General features: G+C 49.2%; 1 protein-coding gene across 1 annotated transcript in view; it reads left to right on the top strand.

Moving 5' to 3' along the window:
• The window catches only part of LOC119708268 (collagen alpha-1(VII) chain-like), an 82,404-nt gene that overhangs the window by 43,285 nt on the left and 13,395 nt on the right, over positions 1 to 25,724 (top strand). Inside the window, exons 50-74 of the mRNA XM_038154443.1 lie at positions 608 to 712; positions 4,144 to 4,228; positions 4,394 to 4,605; positions 5,398 to 5,433; positions 6,037 to 6,081; positions 7,038 to 7,082; positions 7,548 to 7,583; positions 8,199 to 8,234; positions 9,125 to 9,184; positions 9,781 to 9,906; positions 10,528 to 10,599; positions 10,753 to 10,788; positions 11,072 to 11,131; positions 11,874 to 11,918; positions 12,970 to 13,005; positions 14,101 to 14,136; positions 15,857 to 15,913; positions 16,045 to 16,116; positions 17,514 to 17,585; positions 18,052 to 18,087; positions 22,452 to 22,532; positions 23,359 to 23,412; positions 23,667 to 23,720; positions 25,061 to 25,123; positions 25,551 to 25,613. Coding sequence (XP_038010371.1) covers positions 608 to 712; positions 4,144 to 4,228; positions 4,394 to 4,605; positions 5,398 to 5,433; positions 6,037 to 6,081; positions 7,038 to 7,082; positions 7,548 to 7,583; positions 8,199 to 8,234; positions 9,125 to 9,184; positions 9,781 to 9,906; positions 10,528 to 10,599; positions 10,753 to 10,788; positions 11,072 to 11,131; positions 11,874 to 11,918; positions 12,970 to 13,005; positions 14,101 to 14,136; positions 15,857 to 15,913; positions 16,045 to 16,116; positions 17,514 to 17,585; positions 18,052 to 18,087; positions 22,452 to 22,532; positions 23,359 to 23,412; positions 23,667 to 23,720; positions 25,061 to 25,123; positions 25,551 to 25,613 — 1,623 coding nt within the window. The remainder of the gene's footprint in view (positions 1 to 607; positions 713 to 4,143; positions 4,229 to 4,393; positions 4,606 to 5,397; positions 5,434 to 6,036; positions 6,082 to 7,037; positions 7,083 to 7,547; positions 7,584 to 8,198; positions 8,235 to 9,124; positions 9,185 to 9,780; positions 9,907 to 10,527; positions 10,600 to 10,752; positions 10,789 to 11,071; positions 11,132 to 11,873; positions 11,919 to 12,969; positions 13,006 to 14,100; positions 14,137 to 15,856; positions 15,914 to 16,044; positions 16,117 to 17,513; positions 17,586 to 18,051; positions 18,088 to 22,451; positions 22,533 to 23,358; positions 23,413 to 23,666; positions 23,721 to 25,060; positions 25,124 to 25,550; positions 25,614 to 25,724) is intronic.

Genomic DNA, 25,724 nt, shown 5'->3' with positions numbered 1-25,724 from the left:
CTGGGCTTCCTGTGGGAAGCATCTCCTGGGGGTTCATCTCCCTCTGGCTGGATCAGGATGATCCAGTTCCTCAGAGACTTGGACAAGGTGGGACAGGATGTTCCCCATCAGCCCCAGGCTCCTCTCGTGTCCTCAGGTTCTTCCCAGATTTTTCCAATCTGGATTAGGACATTTTAGGGGCTTGAGAGGGGAGGTTTGCACCAAGAGACACAACCCCAGAGCCAGCAAAAGTTGGGATTTGGGATACAGAGACCCCAAAACTGTCTCTGTTGAGCTTTGGGAGCCAAACCCAAACCAGAAAAAAGGATTTGGGACCATCACAGCATTCCTCATTCCCTCAGGGAGGATTCCCTCAGGGAATCCTTCCTTTTCCATTGGCGCTGATTGGATGGGTGCAAAGGAGTTAAAATTCCCAGAGCTTGACTGGACAGGTCATTGGAATTTTGAGTTTTGCCCCTATTTTATTGCAATGGAAAATGAAATTAAAGGATAAGGATTTCTGCATGGATCAGTGTCTGGGCTTGGGAAAGGGTCCTGCTGTCCATCTTTTACATTTTTTCCAGTAATTAATGGAATTTTGTTGGTATTTATCCATCCCTCTCTGCAGAGCTTGGCTGTGCCCCCACCACATCCTGAAAAAAACCATTCCCTGGATCTCCTGCAGCCCTTGGAGGAGAGGCTGGGAGGACAAGCCCAGCAGGACACCAGCCAGGTACATTTTTCCAAGGATTTCAGATGGACTGGGATGCAAATTTTAATCCTGAGGAGGCTCCTCCATATCCCTGGAGAACACCAGAGCTCCTGGAATGGGCAGGAGGCTGACAGCAGCGACAAAAATCCCTCGGGAAATGTTTTGTGGGTTAAATCCACAATTTTTTGGGGAAAACCAGGATAATCCCATTTTATCTGATCCCATCTGGCCACACCATCCTTGTGTTATTCCAGCTTGGTTGACTGATGAGTTGATGATTCCCAAGACTTTTTAAACAGGGATAATGCAGACTCCAAAGAGGGAATTTAAAATATGCCTCCTGCAAGGCATTCCCTTTGCCTTCCCACTTTCCATGGGTATGGAAATTCATGGATATGGTCTCAGGATATTCCACAGATATTCCAGGATATTCCTGCTGTGCTCTGGAGCATCTGAGTCACTTGAAGAGGAGGATTTTAGGGTCTAGGCAGGAATTTGGGGATTTTCTCTGATCCCTAAAATCCCATTTCCCTCTGTTTTCCTGCCCTCCTGGACAGAGATTCCCTTCCCAAATCCTTCTCCAAAGCCAGAACTCTCCAATTTGGACATCCCTATGGAATTCTTGGAAATACCCAGAGGCAGGACAGCACCAGCTTTAAAAAGCAGAGGGAAGAATCCCTGGGATACTTCCTTGGAGCTGCAGGAACAGCATCAGCAAGGATATTTTTAAGGATGGCAAGACGGGAGTGACTGGAGAGATCCTGCTCCAGGAAATCCCGCTCTGGTTTATCCCGTTTGCCGAGCTCTTCCTTCTGCTCCCGTCCCTTTGTCCCTGCCCTGGCTCGGGAAATGAATTCCAGGGATAATCACGGAGCTGGAGTCACGATGGCTCAGCAGCCACGAGAGGGCTCCCGGCTCCATCGGAAAATCCTGGAGTGGGAGCTGCGGCTCTGGAGACGCCGGGATGTGCCGAGAGCATCCGTGGGCTCTGCTCTCCCTCCTGGATGCAGCAATTCCCTCTCCTGGGAATGGTCAAGCTGGAGGAACACAGGGGGTGGAGCCCAAATCCATCGATTTTAGAATGGTTTGGGTGGGATGGGATTTTAAGGATCATCCCATTCCATCCCCCTGCCACGGACAGGGAATCTTCCACCATCCCAGGCTGCTCCAGCCCCAGTGTCCAGCCTGGCCTGGGACACTGCAGGGATGCAGGGGCAGCCCCAGCTGCTCTGGCAATTCCAGCCCAGCCAGGAATTCCTCATTGCCAAGATCCCATCCATGGCTGCCCTCTGGCACTGGCAGCCATTCCCTGTGTGCTGTCCCTGCAGGCCTTGTCCCCAGTCCCTCTGCAGCGACCCTGGAGCCCCTGCAGGCCCTGCAATGTGCTGGAAGCTCTCCCTGGAGCCTTCCCTTCTCCAGGGGAACATTCCCAGCTCTGCCAGCCTGACTCCAGGGCAGAGGGGCTCCAGCCCTGGAGCAGCTCCATGAATTTCTCTGGATTTGCTCCAGCTCCTGATGATCCCAAATTTATCAGGAGCTTTATAAACACAGAACAACTCCCTCAATTTTTTTAGGACACTCCAAACTCTCTCAGCAGGATGGGATCTGCATCCTGAGGATGTTTTCCTCACTTGCATTTGGGGTAAAATCCCATTTATCCTCATGAGAAGGGAACAGCAGATTCCAACGGCAGGGAAGGAGCAGCTCCCACATCCCAGAGATGCCAAGGAGGGATGGAGCCAGTTTTCCTGCCTATTTTCCTGTCTGTTTTCCCAGTAGCAGCTGCAGAAATCACAAATTTCCACCTGGAACAGCCTGGAACAGGCCAGGAGCTCCATCCCTGAGGAGCAATTCCTGGCAGGAGTTAATTGGAAGCAAAGCAACCGCTGGGAAGAGCAGGATGAGCCCAAATCCATGTGTCCAGAGCAGGGCTGGATGCTCATCCCTGGATGAGCCACTGCTTTGGAGTTATGGGACCATCCCAAAAATTCCTGCTCCTCCATCCCTGGATTTCAGCTTATTCTTTCCAGAGTTCATTTGGATAAATCCCCCTCATTTCCATATGGATAAAGCCACAATGGTTTCATTTTCCTCCCTGAAATCCTGTCTTTTTTTTTCTGTTTTTCCCTTTCCTTTTTTGAAGGAATATTTTTCCCTTTCCCTTTTATTTACATTTTTCTCTTCCCTCCTTTTTTTCCCTTCCCTCTTTTCCTTCCTTTTTTTTTATTTTTTTTCCTGCCAGCAACAAATCATTCCTCAAGGAAGCAGCAGCCAATTTTTCTTGGAAGTGCCTCATTCCTGGAGCAGGAAACTGCCAAAATTACAGCGGAATTACAGAATTAATGGAATCTCATTTCCCCGGGCAATTTCCCAGCAAATGGGATCCATTCCAAACCTCAGCCAGGTCTTGGCAACCTCTGGAATCTCTGGAATCGCCTCCACGAGGATCTGTGGAGCATTTTAGAGCCATTCCCTGGGAAATGAGCAGTGGTGCAATCCCATGGTGCCACCTCTGGGAGATTTTCCTTCCTTTATCCCAAAAAATCCCACCCGGGATGGGTTTTCCCCATGCCAGCCTATCCTTTATCCCTCTTTTATCCCTTTTTCCCTCATCCTCTTCCAGTAAAGAATTCCAGGTTTAATTGGCTCAGAATTGGGGTTTTTTTTTTTCCCTTGTGAGCCAGAAATTTACTGGGTTCATTATCCATGAGGTCAAATTATCCCGTGGATTGTGAAAATCCAGGAAAACAGGATGAACATCCCTGAGAACCTCACTGAACTGCATTCACCAACATTCCCTGGAAGTTTGGGATTTATTTTCCCTGCTTAAACCATCTAAAAATTCATGAAATTATTGGAGGTGGATCCAGATCTTTGTTCCTAAAGAAAAAAAAAAGGGGAATATCCTTAAATAACTGCGCTACATCCTGACTTTTCCTTTTCCTTCTTGTGCTCCTGGAATATCTCAAGACATTTATGGCCAATAAATTCAAATTTCGCTTCCAGATCCAAATATTCCCCAAATATTTGCCTCAGGAAATAATTGCTGGGAATATTGTCGATAGGAATATTCTGGTTTTTCCGATGGATCATTTCCTACTGTTGCTATGGGAAAGCAGGAACAATTTAGGAGCTAGGTCAGGAATTATTTGCTTTACCTTGTGTGCCTTAAGTATTCCAAATTATCACCGAGGGGCTGATTAACATATGGCCCTTAATTGGCATTCATTTATTCCAATTGGGTGCTCCAGGTGCAATAAACACGGAGTTGCCCGGGAATGGCTGGAGCAGGGAGGGATTTTTATTTCAATTTTGGAATATTTTGGGTGGGGTTTTATTCCTTTGAAACGGCCGCGGATTTTTTGCCTGGTGCTGAACTGGAAAACGGAACCATGGAATTGTTAAGGTTGGGAAAGATAAATTTGGTTAATTTGCGTTAATATTGTAATTAGAAATTCATGGAATCATGGAATGGGGTGGGAGAGATCCTAAAGCCCATCCAGTTCCATGGGCAGGGACACCTTCCACTATCCCAAGGTTCTCCCAAGCCCCTTCCAGCCTCACCTTGGACACTTCCAGGGATGGGGAATCCACAATTTCTCCAGGAAACCTTTCCCATTCCCTGGGCAAGGAGTTTTTTCCTCCCATCCCATCCAGTTCTCCCCTCCGTTGGTTTTAAACCATTCCCTGTCCATATATCAGGTGCTGTGTTTCCCTTCCCACAGGAAAATGGGAATTCCGACAACGGCTCCGCGATGCCAAGGCTCAGATCCAGGAGATCTCACCCCATCAGGATCCCATTCCAGAGCCATCCCTGTGATCCAGGAGGAAGCAGTGCCCCTTCCCTGGAGGCTCCACCACCAGCTCATCCCCCCGGGGCTCCAGGAGCTCGGAAATTCCCGTTGGGATCCACGGTGAGCAATGGAAGTGGATCCTTATTTTCCCACCTGGGCAAAGACATGATGAAAATGTAGAAATTTAGGGATAAATATCCAGAAATAAAGCTGGAAACGGGTGCTGCAGGAACCATTTTTTTATGGACAAACAGATCCTTCTCCATTAATTTACCCAGGGAAATGAGGGAACAGAATAATCTGGTTTTTGGGATTCCAGAACAGCTGGAATCCCCTTGGAATGTCGGGGATGGTGATAGACCTGCCCATTCCTGACACACCTGGACATTCCAGGGATCTTTAACACAAGATACCAGAAATGGGGAAAAAAAAGTTGATTTTTATAAAATCTAGGAGCAAAAATTCCTATTCCCAGGAGTTAAGGATGGAAAATTCAGGATGATTTTGCTGTGAATGGATTTCTTTGAAAGCAGGTAGTGACCCTCGCCCTGCATTCCCAGGAGGAATGAGCTGAGCTCATCCACACCTTCTCCAGAAATTCCAGGGCTAAAGTGGGACACCTGTGCCATTGCCAAAAGCCTGGAATTCCTCAGGAATTGCTCAGGAATTCCTTGGTCCTGGCAGCTCCCAGATGTCCCATCCAGGCTGCAGCAGATGGGGAGCCTGGAGCCACCCCAAATCCAGCCAGGAACCCTCCAAAGGATCCTGGAGATCCCTGGAAGCTCCCAGCTTCCCTCTGGGATTCCCCACTTCCTTTCTCACGTCCCATTCCTCAGAGGTGTCTTTTCCGTGGCTCAAGGAAAAGCTTTTCCAGCTGCTCTCACACTTCCCTCTCTTCCTTTTGAATCCAAGGCATATCCAGGCCCTCATCATCCAAGGAGAATTAAGGTGCGGAATTCCTCCTATCCTGCTCTCATCCCAGAGAGGACACAGCTGCTCCTTTCTCCCATCCCATCCCATGGATTCCATGGATCCCATCCCATGGATTCCATGGATCCCCTCCCATCCCATGGATCCCATCCCATCTCATGGATCCCATGGACCCCATGGATCTTATGGATCCTATGGATCCTATTCCATCCCATCCCATCCCATGGATCCCATCCTCCCATCCCATCTCATGGATCCAATCCCATGAATCCTATCCCATCCCATGGATCCTATCCCATGCCATCCCATCCCATCCCATGGATCCTATGGATCCTATTCCATCCCATCCCGTCTCATGGATCCCATTCCATCCCATGGATCCCATCCCACCCTATCCCATCCCATCCCATCCCATCCCATGGATCCCATGGATCCTATCCCATCCCATCTCATGGATCCCATCCCACCCCATCCCATCCCATCTCATGGATCCCATGGATCCTATCCTATCCCATCCCATGGATCCCATCCCATGGATCCTATCCCATGCCATCCCATCTCACCCCATCCCATCCCATCCCACAGATCCCATCCCATCCCATTGCATTTTTTTCCTTGCAGAAGGAGGGAAGTGGTCCAGCAGATCCCTCCTCCCCCGGCCCAAAGGTCAGTGCTTTTATCCCACTTTTTAATGCGCATTCCCGGGATAATGATCCATTTTCCCAGAGCTGTCTCACTTTGGAAACTGAGGAATCACAGGGAAAAAAATCAGGAAAATCAAGGTGACATCACCAGTTTTGCCACTGGTGATGAGCAGAAATTCCAGGGTGGAATCTTTCATAGCTGATCCAAACATGGGATTTATGTTTTGGGAATTCTCAGTCAGTTTGGGGTTATTCCTCCTGTCTCCTTCAAATTCGTGGAATTCTACAACACCCACAGTATCCTGGGATAGGGAAACCCTGGATTTGTCACTTATCCCTGGCCTTTGTCTCAGGATTTGTGCTCTTCCCTCTGCATTCCCACTGCACAGGAGAATTCCCAATCCGTTGTGGGAATGTGAGTGCTGGAATTCAGGGATTCCTCCATGGATATTTGCCAAGAACTGGAGCAGGAATGAGGCCAGCACCCACCTGCTGCAAAGAGGGAAGGGGAGATTCCTTGGAATAATGAATTTTTGGGATTGGTTTTTTTCCAGGGAGAAATGGGAGTTCCTGGAGGCCGTGGAGACAAAGGAGAAAAGGTAGGGATGGGGTTTTCCTGATCCTTTGAAACCAGAATTCCCAGTGCTGAGAGGGTCTGGAAAGGGAAAGGCAGTTGGGAATACACTCATGGAGAGGACAATCAATGGAAACTGGGATTGCCACATTCCCACCTTTATCCCCAAACCTTCCTGGGGGTTTTGTTCCCAAATTCCAGCAGTTTCCCACACATCTGCCATGCTCAGGCGGAAATCCAAAATTTAAAGATTGGATTTAATGATTTTTGAGGAATTTTCCAGCCTAAATGATGGAATTATTCTATCCTACTATTCCAAAAATTCAAGCGGTGCAAAGAGGGAAGGGAAAGTTCCAAGGAATAATGAATTTTTGGGATTGAAGGGGTTGCTGGTTGTTTTCCAGGGAGACATGGGAGCTCCTGGAGCCCGTGGAGACAAAGGAGAAAAGGTAGGGATGGGGTTTTCCAGCCTGATCCTTTGAAATTCCCGCAGTTTCCCACACATTTGCCACGCTCAGGAGGAAATACACAAGTTCAAAGTTGGATTTAGTCATTTTTGAGGAATTTTCCAGCCTAAATGATGGAATTATTCTATCCTACGATTCCAAAAATTCAAACTGGGGGTCCCCAATGTTCATTTTCTGCTGGATAAGAGAACTGAAAATGGGATGGACAAGGAAATTCCAGCCCTGGCACAAGGGTAGGGATGGAAAAAAATGCCACAAAAAAAACTCGTTTCACTTTGGGCAGTGAAAATTTATAGGGAGCAGGTGGCAGATCCAGGGGGACAGCACACGGAATTCCAGGAGAAAGGGAGGGTTGGTAAAAGGCAGAATCCCATGGGGAATTTTGGGTGGAACCCTGGGAGAAAAGGAGGGAAGAGGAGAGGCTGGAAAGGGAATTTTGTCTTGCAGGGACAGCCTGGGGATGTGGGAGAACCTGGAGGGAAGGTGAGTGCTGGAATCAGCTCCAAAGTTTATTTGGGAATCTCCTCCAATAGCAGCCTGGGTGGGGCTGGATCCAATCCCAACCCTGGAATACCGATGGATTAAATCTAAGGAATTACAGAGCTGCTGTCCAGCAGGACTAATGATGGCAAACTAAAGACATTGACATAAAAAATTAATTCTTTATTATTAATAAATAATTAGACAAAAATACCTTCATCAGAAATATTTATTATGGAGGAGCTGAAACTCCCAGGATAGGACAGAGCAGTTCATGATACCAAAGTAATTAAATTAATTTAAATTAATTGTTTTGGAGTTTGAAAATAATTTATTTATTTTAAAGCAATTGATTATTATTTTATAATAACAGTTATTTATTTTTAAGCAATTACCTTAAAATTAGCCAAAAAACCAAAAATTGAAGTAGAGATTGATGTCACCCACCCAGACACAACCTGAGAGGGGCGTTTGATCTCCCCTCTCATCCCATCACTGAATTCCTTGGAATTAGGGCATTTTCCCAGTTTTTTCCCACTTTCCAGGCAGGGAATCCCTGGAAATCTCCTGCTCAGGGGTGACAATTCCATGACCTTGGAATCCTCTCTTTATTCCCAGGGCACCAAAGGAGACCGAGGGGAAGAAGGTCAAAAGGTAAAGGGCAAAGCTGGTGCCAGCCAGGAGTGGCTTTTCCTCCTTTTCCCATATCCCACCTTCCCAGCTCAGGATCAGCATCCAGGTCACCTGCTGAGGTGTGGCTGGGGACCAGGAGGAGATTCCAGGAGGATCACAGGGACAGGGCACCTTGGGAATGAGTCATGAATGCCAGGGAAGGAGTCTGACCCAGAGTCCTGGGATATCATTCCCAGGAATATTCCAGGAGGATCACATGGACAGGACACCTTGGGAATGAGTTATGACAGGGAAGGAGTCTGACCCAGAGTCCTGGGATATCATTCCCAGGAATATTCCAGGAGGATCACATGGACAGGACACCTTGGGAATGAGTTATGACAGGGAAGGAGTCTGACCCAGAGTCCTGGGATATCATTCCCAGGAATATTCCAGGAGGATCACAGGGCCAGGGCACCTTGGGAATGAGTCATGAATGCCAGGGAAGGAGTCTGACCCAGAGTCCTGGGATATCATTCCCAGGAATTTTCCAGGAGGATCACACAGACAGGGCACCTTGGGAATGAGTCTGACCCAGAGTCCTGGGATACCATTCCCAGGAATATTCCAGGAGAATCACACGGACAGGACACCTGGGGAGTAATGCCAGGGAATGTGTCTGACCCAGAATTCTGGGATAACGTTCCTGGGAACATTCCACCTCCCTCTTTTCCCAAGGTGATTCCCAGCAGCTTTGTCTGTCCAGCTCAGACCATCCAGAGGCGATGAGGGCTCTGCAGGAGCCCTCGGAATGGGATCAGCTCTGTGGGATTTCAGCTGGATCTCCACGGAGCAGCACAAACCAAACTCTCCCTGTGCTGGGTTTACACTGGAAGGAGAATTCCTGATTTTTCCTGACTTTCCTTTCACAGGGAGAGCCAGGAATTGGGTTCAGAGGTCCTATTGGCCAGGCTGGGCCACCTGGATTTAAGGTAAGGTTGAATCTCACTTGGAATTTTTTTTTTCCTGGGTTTTTCCTCTTTGTCATCCTGGTTTTCCACTGCTGCGTGTGGAGCATGGAAGTGGCTGCAAAGAGAAAGCACCCAGATCATCCTGGAAAGGCAGGAGAAGGATTTGGGATAGAGGGAATGCTCCGTGTCCTCCAAAGGGCCATTCCAGAGGGAGATCCTGAGGATAAAGGTGGAATCATGGAAGGTTTGGGCTGACCTCTCTGCAATCAGCAGGGACATCTCAGGCTGGGAAAAAAATTCCAGGGAATTGTGGGCTCGGCAGGAATGAGCTCCAGGGATCCCTGGGATGTTTGAATTCACCACGGTCAGGAGCTAAAGGCTGTGTCCTTATTTAGCCGTGGAAAAGCCCTTTTGTCCCCAAAACTTGGGAAGAAAAGACATCCCAAAGTTCAGTGACAATTTCTTCAGCCTTTGGATCTCCTCATGGATCAGGACTGGAAGCGGTGTCCCAAATTCCACGCACTGGTGGTGGGAATTCAAGGAGACAACCCAGCCTTTCTCCAGGAGCTCCAGCAAATCCCACCCAATATCCCAATTCCTCGTTATTCCCTCACCAGGGCGAGCCAGGGGCCCCGGGACCTCCAGGAGCTCAGGGCATCCAAGGAATTCGCGGCAACGCCGGCACTCCCGGATCCCAGGGGGACAGAGGGGCTCCAGGTGTGCCTGGAATTCCGGGACAGAAGGTGAGAGGACACCATGGGCTGTGTTTGTCACCTCAAGGTGACCACAGTGAGCAAACTGCCTGTGCCAGGTGGCCCTTGTGGCCAAACATCCACAATTCCAGGTCTCCCTGAGCCTGGAGGTTGTCAGGGAAGGAGGAACAAATCCCAGTTGGGAAAGAAAAGGTACTGGGAATGATTAGAACAATGGGATGATCCAAAAGAAAACAGGGGAGCTCCCAGGAAGTTCTTACTGGGAATTTAATGGTGGGACTGGGAGGGAGTGGCCATGGGGATGGCAGCTGGAATTTTGGGGTCATTAATCCCTAGGAATAGAGGGAGGAATCCCAGGATCACTGAGGCTGGGAAAACCCTCCAAGGTCATGGGGTCCAAGCAGTGCCAAATCTCCAGTGAGTGCCTCCTCCAGGAATTCCTTGGACACCTCCAGGGATGGGCACTCCAAACCTCCCTGGGCAGCCCCTGCCAATGCCTGACCCCCTTTCCATGGGGAAATTCCTGCCATGAGGAAATTCCTGCCAATGCAGGGAACACTTGGATCACCAGCTCCTGCTTTTGCCTGGATCAGGGAAGTCAGGACCTTTTCCCATCCGTGTCTTCTCCTCTCAAAGGGTTTTGTTTTCCAGGGGGAACGTGGGAGGAGAGGCCGGAGTGGATCTCCTGGGCCCATGGGACCATCGGGATCCCCAGGAAAAGAGGTGGATTTGTACATATTCCCTGTGCCTTTTGGGAGGGATGGGTGAGGGATCTGGGCTGGATGCGCTTCGATCCTCTGGGAATGTTGGGATAGGAGAGCTCTGAGCACTTCCAAAGCAAATCCTCCCTTTTATTTTGTTCTCTTTGTCTTGCAGGGAATTCCTGGGACACCTGGACCCAAAGGCAACAAGGTCAGTGCCACCCTCCCAGGAAAGTCATGAGCAGAAATCCTGGGATGGGAATGGGACAAATCCCTGCCTCCTCATCCCTGACCCTATCCCACTTCATCCCATTCCACCCTCACTCCCTCCCTCCCATGGTTCCTGGAGCACCCTCCAGAGAGAACAGCAGAAAATCCATGGAATTGAATCTCCTGAGTCGTCCTGGGACTTCATTCCTGGCCAAACTAATCAGGAATTGTGTGGTGGGGTTTCCCTGCTCCTGGTGACACCTCTGGAATTCTCTGCTTTCCAGGGAGAAGTCGGCGTTGGAGCCACTGGCCCGAGAGGTCCTCATGGATTCCCTGGCCCTCGGGTAGGTCCATCCTAAATATTCCAGGCTTGGATTCCTGCAGCCTGCAGCCCCCTTTGGAGGCAGCTTTATCCATCACCTCCCTGCCAGCATCCCAGAAATTCCTGAAGGGTTTCAGGCAGCAAAATTCCCTTTTAATCCTATCCCTGAGGAGTTTTGTTCTTGTTCCGGAAAAGACAAAGTCGGAATCGGAGGCCGTGTTTAAATTCACTGCTCCTGTGGCTGTCCCACAAACAAATTGGGATTTTATGGCCCAACCCATCGGGACAAACTCCCCACCTGCTTTGGGATGAGGCCCCCGAGGCAAAACATTCCCTGGAAATGTCAACAGCTGTGGGTGAACCTCGCTGGAGCTTCATCATCGTATAAAGGAAATGATGGAATAATGTTCCTGCTCTTCCGACTCCAGCATCATTCCAAACCCCAGGATCTCAGGCTGTGTTGGCATCATACAGGAGACATAAATTTGGCCTCGATTATTTGGAATTTGGGCAATCCCTGAGGTTTGAAGGCAGGTCCTGTAGGGTCAGCTCAAGGAGGTCCATGGAGCCTCCAGTGCAGCTCTTCCATCCCAATCCATAACAACACCCGGCACCTCATCCTGATGGAGGGATAAGGAGCCTGGACAGGTCCTCTGGAGACAGGGAATTCTGCCTGCCCCATTCCCAGTGGGATGGTTTGTGGGTGTGGGATTCCCCGTGTGCCTCATTCCTCGTTGCTATCCCTGCCCCTCTGCGTCCCCCAGGGTGACGAGGGCATCGTGGGAATGCGGGGTCCCCCTGGAATGATGGTGAGTGCTCCAATATTCCCAGAAAACCATGGATCCACGGCTGGCAGAATCCCCACGAGCCATGAGAGAAATAAAAATGGGATTCTTCCAGTGGGAAATAGAGATTTGGGGACCTGAATTCCAGTGGGATGGGGGAGTGGAAATCCTGTGAATTCCTTACTGTCCTTGTCCATTTGGGCGGCTCATCCCAAGGTTTGCAAGCCCTCCTGGAATATCAGTCCCTGCCTGTTGTTGTCAGATCTCCAGGAATTTCAGGGCAGGAATTTCAGGCTCTTGTTCCGCTGGAGGGGGCTGAGTAAGGGGAGACACAAATGGCAGCTGGAATTTGGATAAACTCATTATTATTTATTAATTATTATTTATCAGGCTGTTGTTTTTCATGGAATTAAAAAAGGAGGATTTTTTTATAAGGACACGGAGCAGTAGGAAATGGGGGAATGGATTTAAACTGGAATAGGGCAGGGATAAATGGGATATTGGGAAGAAATTCTTCCCTGCGAGGCTGGGGAGGTCCTGGCACAGAATTCCCAGAAAAGTTGTGGCTGCCCTTGGATCCCTGGGAGTGCCAAAGGCCGGGTTGGACGAGGCTTGGAGCACCCTGGGGTAGTGGAAGGTGTCCCTGCAGATGGAAATTCCCATCTTTCTGCATATTCCCAGGAATTTGGCAGACAGGGGTGACCACGATGTCTTTTCCTCCCTAAATGCACTTCCCATCCTGGCTTGGCCTCCATGGGATCTGAAGATCCCCATCAAGGATCCACCTCCACCTTGGAGGGACCTCTTGAAGCAACCCAGCTTTTCCCTGATGCTGAGGGTCCAAAAATCCCAGTGGGATTCCCAAAATGAGGGAATTTGGCTTAATTTATCCAAATGATCCTGGTGGTGCACAGAGGATTAAAGGAGGAGCTCCTGTGCTGGTTATTCCAGCAGATTTTCCATGCTGGAGCCCACCCCTGGAAGCAGCTCTGGAGGCTCTTTCCCAACTTCCCACCTTTCCACTTTCCTCCTGTTTTTGTGGATCCTCACATATTTTTTTTATTTGTTTTTCCAGGGTCCAAAAGGCTTCCCAGGTGTGAAAGGCCAAAGAGTAAGAACGGATCTTATCTGCAACTCTTATCTAAAACTCCCGATTATCTGCAACCCTGATCTTCTCCACAAGGTTCCCTGGTGTTGTGGGGAGCAGCTGCCCTTTTAAACCAGAGGGAATCATCCCAGGATCTCCTGGGAATGGGCTGGGAGAGCCCCTGGATCAGCCTTTGGGAATCATCCCAGGATCAGCCTTTGGGAATGGGCTGGGAGAGCCCCAGGATCAGCCTTTGGGAATGGGCTGGGAAAGCCCCTGGATCAGCCTTTGGGAATGGGCTGGGAGAGCCCCTGGATCAGCCTTTGGGAATGGGCTGGGAAAGCCCCTGGATCAGCCTTTGGGAATGGGCTGGGAGAGCCCCAGGATCAGCCTTTGGGAATGGGCTGGGAAAGCCCCTGGATCAGCCTTTGGGAATGGGCTGGGAGAGCCCCTGGATCAGCCTTTGGGAATGGTCTGGGAGAGCCCCTGGATCAGCCTTTGGGAATCATCCCAGGATCTCCTGGGAATGGGCTGTGAGCCCCTGGATCAGCCTTTGGGAATCATCCCAGGATCTCCTGGGAATGGTCTGGGAGAGCCCCTGGATCAGCCTTTGGGAATGATCCCAGGATCTCCTGGGAATAGGCTGTGAGCCCCTGGATCAGCCTTTAGAAATCATCCCAGGATCTCCTGGGAATGGTCTGGGAGAGCCCCTGGATCAGCCTCGTGTGCTCTGCGCTCCAGCTCCTATTCCATACAGATTCCATTAAAAGGTTGCAGGGAGAAATTTGGGAAATCCTTCATTTTTAGGATGCCATGCCACCCCTGCAGGATGGAGGTGCTGAATCCCACTGGGATGGGAAATCCAGCAGCAATCCCACATTGTTCTGAGCACGGAGTCAGGAAAACCACTCAGTCCCCTGGGGTTTTATTCAATGTCAGTGCCATAAATTTGGGTTTTCCACAACATTTTATGGCGAGCTGAGGGTTTTCCAGAGTGTCCAGAGGATCTGACTTCCAGCTCCAGGAGGTTTAAGTGGCTTGGAGTGGGAATCAATGGCCAGAGTGACACAAGAGGGAATAAAAAGGGAATAATTCACCTTTTTCTTTTCCTGTTTTTAGGGTGATCGGGGACTTCTGGGACCAAAGGGAGAACGAGTAAGGACATTCCAGATTTTTTGGGGGTTTTCCTTTCACTGTGTGGCTCCCGGAAAATCCTGGATCCATCTTCTCCTTGTTGTGCCTACGAAATTAAGAGGGGGCAACCCCTGGATTCTCCCCCTCCTTTTGGGGGGGTCTCCACCAGTTTAAATCAAATTTTTTGGTTCCATCCTCGCACTGGGAACATCTCTCAGAGCTGAGTTTGCGGGATGGAGTTGCTGGGATCCTACGAAGCACAACAACAACCAAAAAAAAAAAAAAAAAAAAAAAAAGTAATTTTGGGAACGATTTGCTGGGGCACAAAAATCCTGAATTAAGAGAGGAAGAAAATTCCCCCTGATTTTTGGAATGAGCAGCTGACCCCAAAGCCAACCTTAATTTCCAACAGCCCGAGCTGGCTCCTGAGAGGTAATGGGAAAATAACTCCTCAAGTGCTCCTGGAAAATGCTCAGAAACCGCTGAACTCGTGCCCAGCGTTTTGTTAAGTCCCTTCCTGGCCGGAATGGCTCATTGGAAAATGAGGTTTTGGAAAAGCTCCGTGATGATGCCGCCTTTGAGTCACGCAATATTCCGTGATTAAGGCCCATTTGTCTCTGAGGAAGCTCCTCTGGAAAGGAACTCGCCCCAGAGACCAATCAATTCTTAATTTGCTTCGTGAGGAGGCCTCGGAACTCTTCCCGAGCCGAAGGAATGTGGGATGAGTTTTCCAAAGGATGCCTTTGTAAAAGATGAGGTGGAATCGTAGTTAAAACGGGAGCCGGAGGGAAAAATTGGCTTGGGTTTGTTCCACCTGATTCCAGCTTAATTTTCCATCTCATTCTCCCTGGATCAGTGTGGGAATAACTCCATGGATTAAAATGCAGGATTTTTAGTCTCATTTCTATTCCCAAAATTTGTTGAGCCCCATCCTGGCTCTGCTGGAGAGCTGGGAAGCAGGAACGTGTATCAAACCAGACTTCGGCCAGGGTCCTGTGGAGAAGGTTGGACAGAGTCCAAAAAATGTCAGATTTTTGGGAATATTGATGGATGTGGAGTTGGTAAAACCCCAGGAAGGCAGAATCACCCAGATCAGGAATGTTTGCACTCAAGGGAGTTGAGTGAAGGGAATTTTTTCCGAAGGGAACAGAGCTGCCCACCTTTGGAGACACAACCATCCCTTCTCCAGAGCAGAGACAATCCTTGGAAAACTGGGATTCCACTCCCTGAGGAGCTCAGCATGGATGCGTGCATGGGGTTCCTGTGTCCCCGTGGCTCCCACGGGTGACACTTTGGGGCTGGCACCCCCCAAAACCTCTCTCTGAGGGGTGACCTTGATGCCATTCCTCAGCTCCGGATGCATCCATAATCCAGGACACCACAGACAGCTCCATTCCCTCTCCTGCTTCCCACAGCTGGGAAGAGCTGGAAATCCCAACTCCCTGAGTGACAAAGCCATGGGTCACTCGCGGAATCTGCCCCAGCACTGGGATCAGGGAATGATCCTGTTGTCCATTTCCATCCAGGAGAACTGTGCTGGGATAACGCCAGTGGGCTCCAACGTTTTTAGGGACAGGAGGTCACTGGGAAACCTCAGGATTTGGGGTTTTCTGGGCACCTTCATGATCCAGCTTTTAATTAAGGGTGATTAACTCTAACAATTAATATTGTTGATCACTGCATTCCCAGTGGGATCCATGAGCTCCCGGTGGATCCCTTTCCCTGTCTCTCCTTTCCCCAGGGTGAATCCATGACAATTTTTGGACCCCAGGGCTACAAAGGCACCAAAGGAGATCCCGTAAGTTTGGCTTTCCAAGCTGTCCCTTCCCTGCTCGGGATCAGCGCTGGCAAGCAGCACTTGGATCCAGCTGGATCCTTCCAGGAGAGGAGGAATAATTCAAATCCACCAATTCCTGGTTTTCCTTTCAGGGTGAGCAGGGACTGCCAGGTTTTGATGGAGACAAAGGCGAGAAGGGAGAGGACGGACCCGTAGGAGAAAAGGTGGGAACTTCCCAAAGCCTGTGAGGAACGGACTGAGGGTGGTGAAAGAAACTCCCAGAAAAATTATGGATGCCCCTGGATCCCTGGAAGAGAACTCCCAGAAAATTTGTGGCTACCCCATCCCTGGAAGTACCCAAGGCCAGGCTGGACGAGGCTTGGAGCAACATGGGATCATGGAGGGTGTCCCACGGCTGGGATTGGAACTGGGTGGCCTTTAAACTCACTTCCATCCTGGGATTATTCTCCAGTCTCTGCTGGAAAACACAGCCACACCCAACTCTGGCACCGACAGGGAGAGGAGGGGGCTGGGCAGGGGCTTGGGGACCCCAAACACATCCCATTTCTCAGGCGTCCCACTGGGAAAAGCGACCATTCCATTCCCACATCCCCCTCTCCCTCCAGGAGCCGTCCCTGCTCCTGGAGCCTCTGGAATGCTCTTGGTAAGGCTTGGATGGCTCCCGTGTCCCTGTTGTGTCCCCTGGGTGGTGGCAGAGCTCCTCCCTCTCCCTCTGCTCCCCAGGAGCTCATCCCAGGTCCCAGCCCGGCCCTGTTTTCCTGGGAGGAATTCTCCCACTCCCAGCTGAGTCACAGCTCCCGTCTCCGTGTCCTACTCATCCCAATTTCCATCTCACGGAAATGGCTTTGGCTTCACAAGCCTGACCCAGGACTGAATAAATTGAAGTTCCTCCAGCAGCAGTGACACATCCAGCTCCTGTTATTTCCCACGGGAAGCTGGATCCCGGTGTAGTCCAGGTGGGAATTGCCTGATCCAAGGTGGGCATGCCCCTTGGGAAGAGGCAGATCCTGCCCTTTTCTGATCCCGCTGTTCAGGTCCCCAAAGTGAAGGAAACTTTTGGAGATTCTGCCATGGGGGAGTTCCTGTGTTTGAAAGTCAGATAAAATTCCATGTATTTCATTTGTCCGACTGGACTCAGATGAAAAATCCTCCATAAAAATTAATCCATAAAAGATAACCCATTCAAACATTCCAGAAAAAAAATAATCCGTGAAAAATAATCCATAAAATAACAGACAAACATCTCCTCTTGGATAAATATCTGGATGACTCTGGAGGGTGGAATCTCCAGCCCCAGTGAGCCCAGCAGGGTGTTCTCCTGGATTTTTGGCAGAGATACAGCTCATCCCGAGGATCCAATCCCCCTTCCTGCCTGTTTTCCTTCAATCCCCACCACTGGGCAAGGAATTTTTTCCAGAACAATTCCCAGAGGTTCCTGCCAAGTCCTGGCACTGGTGGCTTTCTTCCCGACCCCTGGGATGGAATTTTGATATGGAAATGGTGCTTTCGGTCATCTTTGTTATCTCCATGGGATTTTTCCTGGATGAATTCCAGAGAGCAGGTGCTCACAATGTATTTAACAGGGATTTTAACATTTCAGGGAATCAAAGGAGAAGCTGGATCCAAGGGAATGATGGGACTTTTCGGGAGCAGAGGACCTGTGGGACAGAAGGTGAGCTCCAAACTTGAGGCATCTCCTGCCAGGTCTGAGGTGGAAAATCCCATCCCGGTTTTCCCATGGGATACAATCCCTCATTCCCTCCCCAAAATTGCTGATTGGAATGATTGAAGCCCTGGAAAAGCAGGAGCCGTTGCACTTTTCCAGGAAAATCGCAAAGATTTTAATGGAGCAGAGAGCTCTGGGAGCTTTTCCAGGCTGGAATGGTCAGTAAGGAGTGGCTGGAATGTCAGTATTCCAGGAGGGAGGTGAGACATGTTCTCCAAGCTCCATTTGGAGCCAGTGAAATCTGTTGTTTTCCAGTTGGGATATTTGGGACATCCCACTGCCCTTCCAGCTGCTACTGTAAGGAGCTCCTCAAAGCTCTCCTTGTCCCTTTCCCAGAATTCCTACAGCATTCCCTGTTTCCAGAGGGATCTCAGCTCTTTCCCAGGGTAACTCATCCCTGCTTTCCTTGCAGGGGGAGCCAGGAGAACCGAGCTCGCCGGGATCTTCCGTGAGTCGGAAAATGTTTCCCTGCCTTTCCAAACCCTGGGTGTGGGGAAGGGCCCTGGTCCTCTCCCACGGCCAGGAATTTGGGAAAGGGTGGGATTGGCCGTGGGAACTCGGAGCTGCTCCCCAAAGTCCATGTTCCAGGGGGGTTTGCTGGAAAACCACTGCGGATATCGGGGATCACAGCCAGAGGCTTGTGGAAGAAATTCCTCTCTCTGAGGTTCAGGATGTCCTGGCACAGAATTCCCAGAAAAATTAGGGATGCCCCATCCCTGGAAGTGTCCAAGGCCGGGTTGGACAGCACTTGGAGCAACCTGGGATTGTGGGAAGTGTCCCTGCCCTTAGGATTGGAACTGGATGGGATTTAAGTCCCTTCCCACCCAAACCATTCCGTGATTCCATGATTTTGTATTAAGGAATGCAAGAAAAATACATTTATTTCATGTTTTTAATGCCTTTGGTGTATTCGCCCCAAGTGGAAAAGTCTGCGAGCTCCAAAGATTCTCAGAATCAGGGAATCATGGAACATTTGGAGTTGGAAAGGACCCACCAGGATCATCGAGCCCAGCTCTTAAATCAAGAGCCCAAACTCCAAATTTCCAAGGTTGTCCAAAGAAATAAGTCCCCATTGATTCCTGGCCACAGCCACGGAATTATTGACAGGCCTGGAATCCCGAGTGGGAATTGCTCCCTGAGGAAAAGGCCCTCATCCCATCAGTTATTGTATTAATTATTATTGTTATTAATAATTATAAACAACCTTCTGAGCCCTTGGCCAAAGCCTCGAGGCCGGAACGTGCTGCAAGACCTGGTGTTGGATTGAGGATATTTATGGAATTGTTTTGTAGGGAACACCTGACTCCATGGGGGTGAATCCATCCACGAATGGAGCAAAGGTTGCTGAGTGCAAAGGGATCCCAGCATCCTGTTTTTCCTTGGATTTTAGGGGTAATAACTCCCACAGAGTGGTGTCCTGCCATCCACCATATGAGCAAAGCAAAGGAATTTTCCTTTTGGAAATATCCTGGGATTCTGCTGGTGCAGGGCAAAGCTGGGGTTTGATCCCTCACCCCATTCCCAAAATTGCAAAAGCCAGATCCGAGCTGGGACGCAGCTGGAGGATCCATGATAAATTCTGGAATTCATCCCACCTGGGGCCACCTCTGCCAGGTTCACTTCCCACTGGTTTTATTGGAAGATTTAGGGAATTCTCGCCCATCATTCCCATCCATTCAGGCACCTGAGGGAGGATCCTGACGGGAATTAAGCTCCCATTTCATTTCCTAAGTCCTCCACTTTGGTTATTCCTTCCCTGGGTTATTCCCAAGCTGTCCCTCATTCCCCAAATCCTCTTTTCCCGAGGACAGAACTCCCATCCTGCCTGGATCCAACACCAAATCTTCCAAGTAAACCCTCGTGCGCCTCATTTTCCTTTATTTCCCTCTAATCCCATCTTTTATTCCCACAAATTGCCAACAATTGCTGCTCCTGCTGAATTCCCTGGCAGTGATTTCAGCGCCCCCATCCATTTACTCTCCCCATTTTCTGATCCATGGAAGTTCCCAACCGAGCTGACAGCATTTGTGTCTTCTCCCTGCAATTATTCCTCGGAAAATTTCAATGGATCCACTTGACTTCACACACGGGTTCAGTTTTGATATTCCAGGCGCCTCCTCCTCCTTTCCCCTCCTTTCTAAAAGCTCTGCTCCCTTTTTATTTTGCTGTTCCTGCCTCGCCTCCCTCTTTTATGTTCCAAATGCTGCTTTTTATTCCCATTAACTCGTCATTTGGATCATGGACTCAGGCTTCCAGCTCCTCTTCTTTCTTCCCTGTGATTGTGCATTAAAATAACGCCGGGTTAACCCGTTATCCTCCCCAAAACTCTGATTTTTAATGCTGTTTTCCCTCGTTTCTTGCTCCCTGATTTGGTTTTCCAGGGATTCTGAATCCCTGGAGCGCACCAGACTCAGAATTCAGCAGGAGTGGTTTACAAGCAGGAATTTGAGTTTGTGATGGATATTAACTCTCCCAGGAAAACTGGGATCACACAGAATCATAAAATGCTGAGGGTTGGATCATCCCCTTCCAGATCCTCTCATTCCAAACCCCCCACCAAGGGGAATTTTCCACTCAACCAGGCGATTCCCACCCCACATTTTTTGGGGGAAAAAAGGAGCTCAAAACTGCAGCAAATAATCCTGCCCAAAACCCAGCAGGGAAGGGCTAAAACCACGGCTGGAGCTCTGAGGTGGAGATTCCATTTGCATCATCCCATCAAATATTGAGGAGCGGGAGCCCAGGAGGTGGAAAACCTTTTAGGAGAAGTTTGGGAATTCATCCTGCTTTTGATGTGTGCCTTCAAACGGCTCCATCCTTTCGGGGGAGCATCCCCATGGATTCCAGCCTCTCCCAGGGTGTCCCTGCTCATTCCCAGCTCCTCCCTGGCTCCTCCCTGCCTCCAGCCCGGAGCTCTGCGGGAATTTTTGCCTGGAAGCAGAGGATCCAAGGTTTCTCTGCGTCACAGGGTTGGTGACTCAGCCTCTCTGCGTGGACCCAGAGCGCTGGCACTTCAGTTCCAGCAACGATTGAATCCCAAATCCAAGGAGCTAGAGTCTGTTTCCAGTATTCCCGCAGTAATTGCCTTTAAATTGCCATTTAAATTTTAATTTGCTCCCATTTATTGTCCGGCCTCGACTTCCCTGGCACGACACCGGGATGGAAATCCAAGGGAACAAATTTCCATTTGGTTTCTTTGCATTTTCTCCCTTTTTTTTTTCCCCCCTTTTTTTTTTCCTCTTTAAATTTCTCCAATCCCATCTTTTCCCTGTCCTGGGAAAGCATCACCTCCATGACCTTCTTCCCTTTCAGGCCATGTCCAATCCCAGTTTTAAACATTCCAATCCGCATTCCAAAATCTCTCCAGCAGGAAATCACTTAGGGAGAGATAAAAACCAGGGTCTAAATCTTATTTATGTTGCCTGGACCAAGTAGGCCAGGCTTAGACCCAGCTTTCCAGCACATCCTTAAGATTTTAAACATTCCAATCCATATTCCAAAATCTCTCCAGCCCAGGACAAACAGCAAACCTCTTACAGAGAGATAAAACCATGGTCTAAATCTTATTTATGTTGCCTGGACTAAGTAGGCCAGGCTTAGACCCAGCTTTCCTTCAGCATATCCTTAAGTGAGTTTACCTTCCTAAAACCATCTAGGATTCTCTCAGGATGAGAAGGATCTCATGGAAAGCAGGAAGATGTGTTGGACAGGAAAACATGGAAAACCTGGCACTGGAGATATTTGGGATAATTAAGAGGAATATTAAAGCTAATTAGGAGAATTCTAATTAATTTCAGGGTTTTTAGTGCACAAAAAGAAGCTTTTTGAGCCATTCCTGGTCTGATCTCAGCTCCCAGCTCCTTCAAAACTCCAGGCACTTGAAGGTTTCCCAGATTTGTGGGATTTAACCATCACACAAATGGTTTATTACCCTCCAATCTGTCCCAGCAAACAGAAATATTCCCGTTTTCCCAGGGTTTTATGGTTTATTTACGTCTCCAGATGGAATTTTCTATTGACTGTGTCAATAAATAGTTACCAATAAAGAGATGTCTGTGCCTGGAATATGGAGGAACATGGATTTCACCTCATCCAGGGAGTCCCTGCACACAAACCTGATTTTTTTTTATCTTAATGAATTTGTTTCCTTCCAACAACCACAGCAAACCAATTCCAAGCAGAGAATTCCACTTGTTCAGCTCCTGATTTGCTCAAGCAGCCAATTCATTCTCCCCTGAGAGGGGCTCAAGTGGGGATAAATCCAATTTTTCCTTCACATCCAGGTGCTGGAAAATGCCATCAAAATTGGCCAGGATGGATGAAGAGACTGCGGCAACCTTGGGAAAAAAAATTAAATTTAAAAATAAAAAAAAAGAGGATTTTTAGCAGCTTTATTTGCTACCACAACAATGGGAGACTCCATGAAATGAGCTCCCAGGGCTGGATGTGGCTCCAGAAGCCAAAAAATTCCAAAATGGGATAAAAAACTTGCAGCTCCCTTAAATCCCTCTTCCCATTCCCAACCCCATCCAAATCTCTTTGCCTGGAATGACCCTTTTGCTGCCACAATTTCCCCAGCTGGAATTACAAATTCATCCCCTCCCAGGCTTCATTTGCCAGGGATTTACAATCCATGGAATCGGGGTGAGGAATGGGAGCTAAATCCCAACCTCAGGCCTTGGGGCTGTTCCTGGGGAAGCTTCTGCGCTCGGATTGAGGGATCCTACAGTTGGGATTCCATCCTGGACTGTCCTCACCCTCTTCCCTGACAAAGACAGGCTCTGGAATGAATTTTTCCCAACTTTCCGACAGGGTGCAGCAGGACTGGATGGGAAGAACGGGATCAAGGGAGCCAAAGGTGACAGAGGCCTTCAGGGACAGAAGGGGAAGCCGGTGAGTGGCAGGAAGGAACATGGATTGTTTGGAATGTGGATCCCACATTCCTGTCTGTGCTTTCCTGGATCCCAAATTCCTGCCTGCTCCTTCCAGGATCCCACATTCCTGTCTGTGCCTTCCTGGATCCCACATTCCTGTCTGTGCCTTCCTGGATCCCACAGTCCTGTCTGTGCTTTCCTGGATCCCACATTCCTGTCTGTGCCTTCCTGAATCCCACATTCCTGTGTGCTCCTTCCCAAATCCCACATTCCTGTCTCCTCCTTCACAGATCCCACATTCCTTTTGGTGCTTTCCTGGATCCCATATTCCTCTCTGCTCCTTCCTGGACCCCACATTCCTGTCTGTGCCTTCCTGAATCCCACATTCCTGTGTGTTCCTACCCAAATCCCACATTCCTGTCCCCTCCTTCCCAGATCCCACATTCCTTTCCCTTCCCACCCCCTAAAGGCCTCAGGGTCTTCCTCAGGGTCTTTCCCAAATCCTGGAAAAGTCTCCAATGCACATCCTGCCCTGGTTTTTAGGAACTGTCCTCCTCCAGTTCCCAGCATGTCCATATCCCAAAATTTCTTATTTTTCCCATGTTTCCCAGCCTGAGCTTTCCTCTGTTTCTTACCAACGCCCAATTTCAAATCCCTTCACATCCCAAGTCCCTCTCTGCCTGATGGAGAGCAGGAAACCAAGGAATCCTTCACTAAATCCCTCATGGGTTTCCTGGGATCAGCTCCCTACGACAGGGAGGCTCCCAAAAAACTTCTGGACATGGTTGGGATTTTGGCTCGTTGTTCCTGAAAATTCATCTCCTTTGTCCTTTTTTTCCATGTAGGGAGGGAAAGGCGACCCTGGGACCACTGGTGACACCGGGCAGAAAGGGACAAAGGTAGGACATGGATGAGATCCTGGAAATCCCCATCCTTGGAGACGCCCACAACCCCTGGGATTGTGGTGGAACAGCTGTGGATGGCACTGCATGGATTGGGAGTTGGAGAAACGTTCTCCAGAGGTCCTTCCAACCTCAACCACTCTGTGATCCTGGGAAATTAAGGCTGGGATGAGCAGAGATGGGGAAGGAGCTTCCAGCAGCCCCAGAATTCCTCCTCTGCCCTCATTCCCTGTGATCTCCTTAATTCCCAGGGCTCGCGGGGGCTTCCAGGCCGGATCGGCGCTCCCGGAGCCAAAGGTGCCAAGGTGAGCCAAGCCCAGCTTCCCACCCTGCTCCAGCTGCCCCATTCCCAAAACTGCTTCCACTCATTCCCAGGAAAGCTTCATGCATGGAATCCTGAGGAATCCACCCCATTTCTGGAGCAAATCCCTCCTGGAAGGCCTGTGAAGAGCAGGGAATCGCGGATCAGGAAGCTTTAAGGCTTGCAGGGAACTTTGGGATAATCTAGGGTTAGAAAGTAAACTAAACCCAGCCCAAATCTAGGGTTAAAAAGTAGATAATCTAGGGTTAAAAACTAAACTAAACCCTGCCCAAATCCCTCCTGATCCATGGCATGGAATCCTGAGGAATCCACCCCATTTCTGTGGGAAAAGCCCTCCTGGAAGGCCTGTGAAGAGCAGGGAATCATGGATCAGGAGGTTTTAAGGCTTGCATGTAACTTTAGGAAAATCTAGGGTTAAAAACTAAACTAAACCCTGCCCAAATCCCTCCTGATCTATGACATGGAATCCTGAGGAATCCACCCTATTTCTGGGGGAAAAGCCCTCCTGGAAGGCCTGTGAAGAGCAGGGAATCATGGATAAGGAAATTTTAAGGCTTGCAGGGAAGTTTGGGATAATCTAGGGTTAAAAACTAAACTAAACCCTGCCCAAATCCCTTCTGATCTATGACATGGAATCCTGAGGAATCCACCCCATTTCTGGGGGAAAAGCCCTCCTGGAAGGCCTGTGAAGAGCAGGGAACCGTGGGATAATCTAGGGTTAAAAACTAAACTAAACCCAGCCCAAATCCCTCCTGATCCGTGGCTTAGCAACAGCCTGGGCTCAGGTCTAAATTGGCACTGGGCTCTTATCATCACCATTAGTTCCTTATCAGTAAACAACGTCTAATGAGCCTTAATGGGCTTTTTATGGAGGGATTGGGAAGCTCGATAAGAGCAATGGGAGCTGTTGGTGACAGAGGCAATGTTGTTGTTATTATTGCGGTTATAATAATTTTTTTAATTAATATTATTTCTATTATTATTGTTATGAACATTTGGATTCATCAGGCCCGCTCCATTTCGTAACTGAATTTTTATCCGGGGAATTCCCCACCTACTTCCCTCCAGGCGAGCTTGGAGTTGGGATAATCTCCCGTTTTAAGGATTCCCAATTATCTTGGTCGTGAGTTAAATTAGTGTTAGTTCGTTAACTTGTCGTGTTTATTAGTCAGATTTTAGTGATCTGAAATTTCTGGGCTGAGGTGAGACTTCATCTCAGAGTGTCATCCCTGGGTTATCCCTTTCCTTGCTTTTCCAGAGTTTTCCCGATGTTTTTGGGGGTTCTTTGTCCTCACAGCCCCTCCACTGCTTTTCCATCCACAGGGAGAAGTTGGCAGTCCTGGAAAACCGGGAATTCCAGGATTGAATGGCCAGCGTGGACCAAAGGTGAGGATCTGAACCATCACAGAATCACGGAATGCTTTGGGAAGGGACATTAAAGGTCATCCCACAAGAGTTTTCCCAGAAGCTTTCCCAAATCCACCTCTGGAAAATGCCCGTTTCTTCCAAAGGGCACGAATTGGGTTTTCCTGGATCTGTTCCCATAAATCAGCATGGATTGGGTGAGGGTTCTTGGATATTGGGACCGGGATCTTTACTCACCTCCTCAGCTGAGTGCATCCATCCCAGTCCTGATGCTCCACAGGCTCTTTTCCATTTTAATGGGAATTTTTCCTCTCCTGGAATATCACCAGTGCCCAGACTGAGGTGGCACTCAGTAAATAACTCTAATCCAAGGAAAAACCAGTTAATTCCCAAAATTCCAGCTTTTCCAAGCCCACGTTAGCCATGATTTTACCTTGGCTCCTTCCAGGGCGAACCAGGAGCCTCAGGGAGCGACGGCGCCTGGGGAATTCCTGGGGAGAAAGGAGAAAAGGTTGGTGCTGAGCACGCTGCCATTTCCAAGGAATAAATCCCACATCCATCAGGTGCAGTTAACGAAATTTAACATTTTCCACATCATTGGTGCCCTTTCCAGAGGGGAAAT

Source organism: Motacilla alba, chromosome 1A (genome assembly GCF_015832195.1).
Source record: "Motacilla alba alba isolate MOTALB_02 chromosome 1A, Motacilla_alba_V1.0_pri, whole genome shotgun sequence".
NCBI classification, from domain to species: Eukaryota; Metazoa; Chordata; class Aves; order Passeriformes; family Motacillidae; genus Motacilla; species Motacilla alba.
The sequence above is the reverse complement of the archived record's forward strand: the minus strand, read 5'-3'. Positions and strand labels throughout refer to the sequence as shown.